Source organism: Lycium barbarum, chromosome 4, assembly GCF_019175385.1.
Source record: "Lycium barbarum isolate Lr01 chromosome 4, ASM1917538v2, whole genome shotgun sequence".
Taxonomy (NCBI): Eukaryota; Viridiplantae; Streptophyta; class Magnoliopsida; order Solanales; family Solanaceae; genus Lycium; species Lycium barbarum.
The window spans coordinates 145,315,405-145,323,172 of record NC_083340.1 but is presented as its reverse complement, the minus strand read 5'-3'; the positions used below and the strand labels follow the sequence as shown (position 1 = coordinate 145,323,172).

Sequence of the window (7,768 nt, the reverse complement as noted above, 5' to 3'; positions counted from 1 at the left end):
TCTACTTTATTTCCAGGTATGTGTATTAAGATGACAAAAATGGTGCAGCCACTACTAAGTTAGTTTTTAGCTCTATATGTAATAGTTTAACAACTTTGGGTAACTTGAGTACTACACTATCACTAATAGTGAAAATATTTCTATGATGTATATCGTTCCACCTTAAATTATAAATAAAAGTTATCGTTTGAACAAAAAAAAAAGACATGTCCTTTTCAATTTTTTAATGTTTTACTGATAAGTCTCATGGCTGCTAGTCATAAACCGAAAAATCGAACCAAACCGAACCAACCCGACAATAACCAAACCGGTGGTTATTATTTTTTTTTGGTTTGGTTATGGATTTAGACATTTAAAAACCGACTAAATTGGTTTGGTTATGGTTTTAATCAATAACCGACCCAAACCGAACCATGAACACCCCTAACTGGAATTGTAATCTAAGTAGGGACTAGGGACTAATATGTGTACATTTCAGAAGTTAAACATTAATTTTACCTCTTGTGTGTTTACTTTTTAAGTCCCCACGGGTCCGCAGTGTCTTAATTATCCTTTCATTTCCTTCATTTGACATGTACTTCCTCTGTCTCAATTTAAGTGTCTACGTTTGACTAGACATGAAGTTTAAGAAATAAAAATAGACTTTCAAATCTTGTGGTTCTAAATTAAAAATGTGTATAATATAATAAAATATCCTTTGAATCTTGTGATAATAAACTTGACATGTAGGATATTTGAATTGTCAACTTACTATATATAAAAAGAGGTGGACATAACCAAAATAAGACAATTTTTTTTATTTAACAACAAACGCCCAAGGTGGACCAACACAACAACAATAAGTTGTACAAAAAATAACTCAAATTGTATTCTAAGCTGGGACTAACATGTGTACATTTCAAAAGTTTAACATTAATACTACCTCTTGTGTGTTTACTTTTTAGGTCCCCACGTGTCGGCAATGTCTCAATTGTCTTTTCATTTCTTTCATTTGGCATATACTCGGAGTTTAAGAAATAAAGATAGACTTTTGAATCTTGTGGTTCTAAATTAAAAATGTGTATTATGTAATAAAATATCCTTTGAATCTTGTGATTATAAACTTGACGTGTAGGATATTTGAATTGTCAACTTACTAAATATAAAAAGTAGCGGACATAATTAAAATAGGACAAATTTTAACAACAATTGAGAAATTAAGGAGAAAAATAAGAGGAAAAGAAAAAAATATGAAGACTCACTAAAGAGAATCCCATTATACTTTACAAAATATATAAATCATAAAGACTAACTAAATTGAGTAACCAAATTAATCATGTTGGGCCCCGTGTATCGCGCAAGCATAATTTGCTAGTAATATATATAAACCATAGTTGGGTGGGGCGAACATGGACGAACAAGGATACTTTGGGAATACCATATTTACTAATGGGTGTTTTTGGCTTTTTGATATGTTAGTTTTGGAATAACTGATCTGTAATCCACTCATTTCCATCAGCTTTCATACCATTCTAAACTTTCTCCCTTCTTCTCATGCTTATGCTTACAGTGGAAGAGACGTGTGCTCAGCATAGTTTTGGATCCACTGACTCTGTCAAAATCGAAGAAGAAATCCATATCTTGCTTTCTCCATTCAAATTTTATTTCAACTGATCTACATTCAAGAGGAGTATTCTAGAAAAAAACAATTTGCAGCAGAGGTTAGTTCCCTTTTATTTCATTGTATGAATATGTAAGAATATATTATTTACCTCTTCTTTTTGGTCACCCTTCGATTTTTGGTTCTCTGCTTATATTTGTCTCCTTCTTTCTATGGAACTCCACTTTTGGTGGTTGCCTTCCCTCTACTACTCCTTCCTGTCAGATTCAACTCTAATTTTTGGCCTCCTTCTTGGTCTATTTAGTATTTCTGCATATGATGCTCTTCTGGCCGATTTGTATACCTTCTAGATGTTCAGCCTTCAAAGATAAAAGAAAAGTGAAGTGACCAGTGAGGACTCATTAATAGAATAATGCACATGTTTGCTAGGCATTTTTTTTGAATGAGGTGTCTTACAATTGTCAATAAAGTTGTTTTGGATGCACTGCTTCTATGCTTTCTTTTCTTGACAGGAGTTTAAGTCATTTTTTACCCTCACTTTCTACACATAGAGGGGTATTTATTGATCTCACAGAATAGGATATGTAGGACCAAGAAATACATTATAGAGAAATGTACAACAATTATTTTGTGTCATTTATCATAATCTCTTGACAAGCAGATTATAAGAGTAGAAACTTTGGATAGTTATTCTCTACTTCCTCCTCCTCTATGATTGAGGGTATTGAGAGTGCAAACTGCCTTCACCATAGAAATAACAGCAGATGCAAACCTAAGGAGCAAATGGAATACTGTGGATCATACAGAGGAAGTTAAAGTCTCGGGTTTCAAGAAGTTAAAGGTGTGATGACGGAAATCATTGAGAAGACAGAATATGCTAACCTCTTTTTGGATTATACCCTTTCAAAAGACTTTATTTCTTAATTTGAAACTGGAAAGAATCCAAAAAACTGTATGTGGCTGATTGTGTGAGTTATACCCTTACAAGTTCTTGATCATTTGGTATGTAAAGGCTTGCCCATATTGGATCACCCCCTTTTCGTTTGGATTGTTTCTTACTTATTTTCACATGCGTGTTTGAATTTATATACCCTGGTACATATCTATGAGAAGTACTGACGGAAATTTAGCTATAAATTATGTGAATTGTGAAGTAAAAGGTAGGCACCCAATAAGGGGCATTGACTGCTACTTTAAAGCCAAGGTGCAGCCGCCACAAGAAGAAAATGAAAAAAAAAAAAAATGCAAGCCAAAGGAAGAGGAGACGGAGGAGAAAATACAAAGAAGAAGTTACTGTAAATGGATATCACTTTCAACTTTCATGGTAAATGTAATGCGTCGTTAGTTCTTTTCAATTTCTCATTGTGCCTTGCCCTTAGCATAAAATGCATGCTTAATTATAAATGTTGTGAATTTTTAAAAAGTTGATGCAATGAAGAGTCTAATTAGGCTACCTTGTGCGTAGGGGCGGAGCCACATTGGCTCCAGGGGGTTCATCCGAACCCCCTCGGCGAAAAATTATAGTGTATTTTTAAAGTTAAAATTATTTTGTTATGTATATATAGTAGATGTTGAACCCCCTGACTTCTTCGTGTATTTACCTTTTAGAATTTTTGAACCTTCTGGATGAAAATCCTGGCTCCGCCACTGCTTGTGCGGTAGAATTTTTTTGGCATGCATATGATACTGTAGTTCTACTATTAAAAGGCAACTTATTGAAATTACTTGCATTGATCTAATTAAGATTGACCAGTAAGTTAGGTCTGTGGGAAAAATTGCGGAGATGAATATATAATTATCAGGTCTGTTTTTTAATTCTAAGCCTGTAATCACTCAAACTTTGTGAACTATAATTTATCAAGGTTTGATTCATTTTAAGACCATTTGTTCTTCCATACATTTCTGTCTAAATATACACAGTAAATGGATTATGCAAACTCATTTGAAGGCCATCAACAAGTAAAACTTGAAGCTCTTGGAAAAAATCCTCTTATGCACATGAAAATACTAGGAGGAAGAAAGATTTTTCTAGGCTATAAAAAGGCAGTAACTTTTAGGTAAAGTGACCGAATGGTGATTCATGCATAAATAAGACTCCCTACATGAATGTGAAACTGGAGCAAAAGCTAACCTCAAGCAGGATCCAAAGGTAAATCTAGATCCACAATATCTTCAGATAATTAAAGAGGTATTTACCATTGTGTTGTTGGATAATTGATTGTTGGTTATGCAAATTGTATTTAGACTGCAAGGGAAATTGGAACTAGGACATTTGATTGTGGAACTAGAGGATTTTTTTTCTTTTTTTTTTCCTAGAGTAGTGGCTTCAAACATCATTTTACTATAGTTTCAATAATTTGGACTGATGGTGTTCTTTCCTATATGTAGATTCCTAAGGAACGAAATTATATTCACCGAATGAAGGATGTACCAACAATTGAGATTATCCATGTATGTGTAATAACTTTAAAAAGTACAAATTTCATTTTTAGATGTCTTTGTATGTTTCAAAGCTTTTATTATATGTATGAGCTTAAGTTTATGATATAGCATACCGACTTTTGAAATTTGATGTTTCTGAAAGTGGATGTTGTAGAGGAAGGATGGTGCTTAACTTGGAGCCAGCGAACAATGAGAGTCTATGCAGCTGCTAAAGGCAAGTTTCAGTACCTTTAAAATTGTCATCGAACGAGAGTGAAAGTTCGTAAAGAGGTAAACTGATACCTTCTAATTGACCATCTTGCGTCAGATTCATATATATAACAAAAATAACAGCAAATACAATTAGAACTTTTGGTGGTTGTGGCCTTCTATTGACGGTTGATACTGTCATCCTTGAAGTAATAAAAGACCAAGTTCAGCTCCTTATCCTAATTTCATTAGTAAAGAAAAAGATTACTAACGAGTTCACATCAATATGGCTTTTTCCAATTCCCTGCATGCTAATTGTACTACTATTGTTCTTAATTTTCACTTCTATAAATGTTGCTGGTATGAAGTTTAATTATATACTGTCTCAATGATTCTATTATGTAAAACTAACATGCAGATATAAACATTCTTCGCAGTTTTAAGACTCTCAATGTTTTCATGTGTTTGCCCAAAGCTTTTGCCTTCCTTGCGTTGCACTTCAGCATCGCCAATGGTGACAAACGCTCCTAAGACATCTAGCATTTTGGGATTTGGCTGTCATAACAGTTTTGATCATAGTGCTAACTTCTCGGGGTGCATTATTCTGGCCCTAACCGTCTATGTACTTTTTGTCAGGTACCTCATTATTTGACCAATAGTTTGGTTCAGACAAAAAGAATCGAGAATGGATTACATGATCCGTACAGTTTATGTTATTAATCTATATTACGAAAATATTTTGAAACAGTAACTTTGTAAAAATTCCAGAAAACAGTAAACTTTGTAAAAGCAGAAAGTATAAACCAGAAACTAGAAAATATCAAAACAACATCCGAAAAATATTTTTAAGGAAGAAAATCGAGTTCACTGAATGCACAATGTGTCCTTAAGGAAATTATTCCCCTCAAGTACCCGAAGTTAATGGAATATATCCTCCCAGGATAGAACGATCTTACTCACCGGTGTATTGGTACCTAAAATCACGGTGTCAGCTAACCACTCAACGGCAGTAAATTACACTAGAATTTATTTGTGCAGCAGAAGAAGAAGCTTTGAAGGTCGTTTCTGAAGGGTTTGCAACCCTTCAAAACAGTCACCAGGATCTAGATAATTTAATTAATTAAAATTAAAGAAAATTTGGTCCAAAAAGATTATCAATCAAATCATTTGACCAAATCCGAGCGACAATGACAATGCGAGGGGAGACCCTCTTCTTAATCCTTTAACAATAAATAGGAGTGCTTTTACTTTTAATTAGAAGAACTTTTCTTTCCACTACTAATGAGGGACAAATGCTTATTTCATAAAGCAAGAGAGAAGCAAGATCGGGAGGGTTACTGTCCTCTTAAGAAGGAATACCCAACTTCTACAACTCAATTTCCCTCCATTTCGCATTCAACCTATTAATTAAACCCAACAGTTTATTGTTTCAACAAAGAAATCTTCAGATCTAAGACACAAAAATCTCAAAAAATGTTGAACTTAGGAGTAGTTAAGAAGTAGGACTAAGAATTAGTAATTGTACAAGTGGAAGACATAATATGTACCTAGTAGAAAGTCCTTCAGTAATACTTGTAAAATAAAAATTGTCGTTCTATCACATATTTACTCCTTCCAGTTCTCGCCAGGACAGGAACTACAGCTTGATCTTTGAGAAGAAGTGATAGTCCACTATAATGAAATGTGTATATTTAATTTGATTCAGCCCAGTTTTATTAGACCTTACTGGTGCTATCTTTTTTTTCGTCTATATAGCTATAGCTTTATGTTCCTGTGTGCAACTTTATTGTTTGTTTTAATAATTTATTGCTATTATTCACCAAATGACTGCAAAGCATTTAGCACTTTAAAATGTTGGATGTTGGCATTTTAACTAGAATAGATTCCTTGATTGAATACTCATAGACAACTATTACAAGCTAAGAGGCTCCAGCTAAAACAAAAGGGAAAGACTTGAAATTGGGAAATGAAGAAAAAAAGGGGAAGATTGAGAAATTAATGGAAGAAGATCATTAGGGGTTGAGTTAAAATGAGATTCGGGTCAGGTTATAATGTGGATCGGGTTAAAAATAAATGAAATGGGTTAAAATAGAGGGAATAGATTAAATGACATGGATGGTTTAATTGGATGACACGTGGCAAATCTGGTATTTAAAAATGTGTGGGCTGTAAGAGGTTAATGGCACGAATGAGCTAGATGTGTAACGGCGATAGCATAAACGAACCCAGCTATTAACGAGTGACATGAACGTTTCTGATAGTTCAATTACATATTTGATTTGTCACCCCACAGCCACAAAAAACAGAATGGATAATTTAGCAATTAGCATACTGACAATCTTTCTTTTCTTTAGGGAAAATATAGAAGTTGTCCCCTAAACTTATTGTTATATACAAATATTGAAAAGATGACATCTAGCTAATTTAGTTCCTTTTTTGCATTTTTCATGCCATTCACGCCGGGCAAAGAAACTACACTCCAATTTTCCTATAACAACATCATTTGTCTCGATATTTTTTGGCTCTATAGCGACATATTGTTACAGGAAACAAATATTATAGCATAACATGAAAGACCGGTTCAATAGAAAACAAAATTATTTACATTTTTAGCATCACATCATCACTCAAGGGTAATTAGTTTTACTCCAAATAACAATAAAAAGTAAGAACGCGTAAAAATAAAATTGTGTAAATAATTTTTATAGATAAATTTAAGCAATAATTTATGTATTTTTCCTTTTCTTTAATTTGCTATATACTTGGTCAAACATCGGATGGAGCAATAGTGGATCATCACTTATGCTGAATCACCAGTTCTACAGTAAGAAAGTGTTGGATGAGCACGAGCTATTCCCCTCTAGTCTAATAATAAAGGACTTTTTGTTAACTAAACTTCAAACAGTGTTCTGTTTCATCAGTTTCTGCTGCCCCAATCGATAGATTTCTCGAAACAAACAAAAAAGAAATGAAAGATGAAACCTAAATCATGGATCAACTAAGCCCTCGCGGGGATTTTCCTAAAGAGGAACCTCATGTAAATACCATGGAATAATGTTTGATCCTATTCATGGAGATTCCGTAACTATTCCAAAAATGGAAAGTTCGACACAATTGGGATTTTTTTGGAAATTGGAAGCGGTTACTAATTCATGATCTGGCATGTACAGAATGAAAACTTCATTGTCGATTCTACGAGAATTTTTATGAAAGCCTTTAATTTGCTTCTCTTCGATGGAAGTTTGATTTTCCCAGAGTGTATCCTAATTTTTAGCCTAATTCTTCTTCTAATGATCGATTCAACCTCTGATTAAAAAGATATACCTTGGTTATATTTTGTCTCTTCAACAAGTTTGGTAATGAGCATAACGGCGTTGATTAAACTTTTTCTTCCCTTTTTTCTTCAAGCATCTATTTTTCGGAATTTATTGATCTGATTAATCTGTTTTTTGTCGTAGAAAAGTATACTATGAAGGTTCTGTTAGAAAAATATTGGAGTTGACCATGTTAAGAAAAAAAACAATAGAAAAATAAAAT

General features: G+C 33.4%; 1 protein-coding gene across 21 annotated transcripts; it reads left to right on the top strand.

Annotated features, from left to right (window-relative positions):
- Positions 1-1,281: 1,281 nt before the first annotated feature.
- Positions 1,282-4,917, top strand: LOC132636832 (uncharacterized). 21 transcript variants are annotated; one of them, XR_009581463.1, is made up of 5 exons: positions 1,427-1,700; positions 2,755-2,924; positions 3,989-4,051; positions 4,197-4,312; positions 4,650-4,917. XR_009581463.1 is itself a non-coding variant. In XM_060353871.1 (4 exons), exons 2-4 carry the CDS (start codon positions 2,900-2,902, stop codon positions 4,881-4,883), a joined length of 312 nt encoding a protein of 103 aa, XP_060209854.1. In that variant the 5' UTR covers positions 1,402-1,700; positions 2,800-2,899; the 3' UTR covers positions 4,884-4,917. The 21 variants fall into 21 exon arrangements, 2 of the variants coding, with proteins under 2 accessions (XP_060209854.1, XP_060209855.1); XR_009581460.1 differs by having other exon boundaries at positions 4,185-4,312; XR_009581459.1 differs by having other exon boundaries at positions 1,431-1,700; positions 4,669-4,917.
- Positions 4,918-7,768: the final 2,851 nt, after the last annotated feature.

What these genes read in the sequence shown, in the direction of transcription:
- LOC132636832 (XM_060353871.1), top strand. Translation starts at nt 2,900, where the DNA reads ATGGATATCACTTTCAACTTTCATG. An exon ending in TATCACTTTCAACTTTCATG is followed by an intron (nt 2,925 to 4,184) that starts GTAAATGTAATG and finishes TGTTTCTGAAAG; the next exon opens with TGGATGTTGTAGAGGAAGGA. An exon ending in AGTCTATGCAGCTGCTAAAG is followed by an intron (nt 4,257 to 4,668) that starts GCAAGTTTCAGT and finishes CATTCTTCGCAG; the next exon opens with TTTTAAGACTCTCAATGTTT.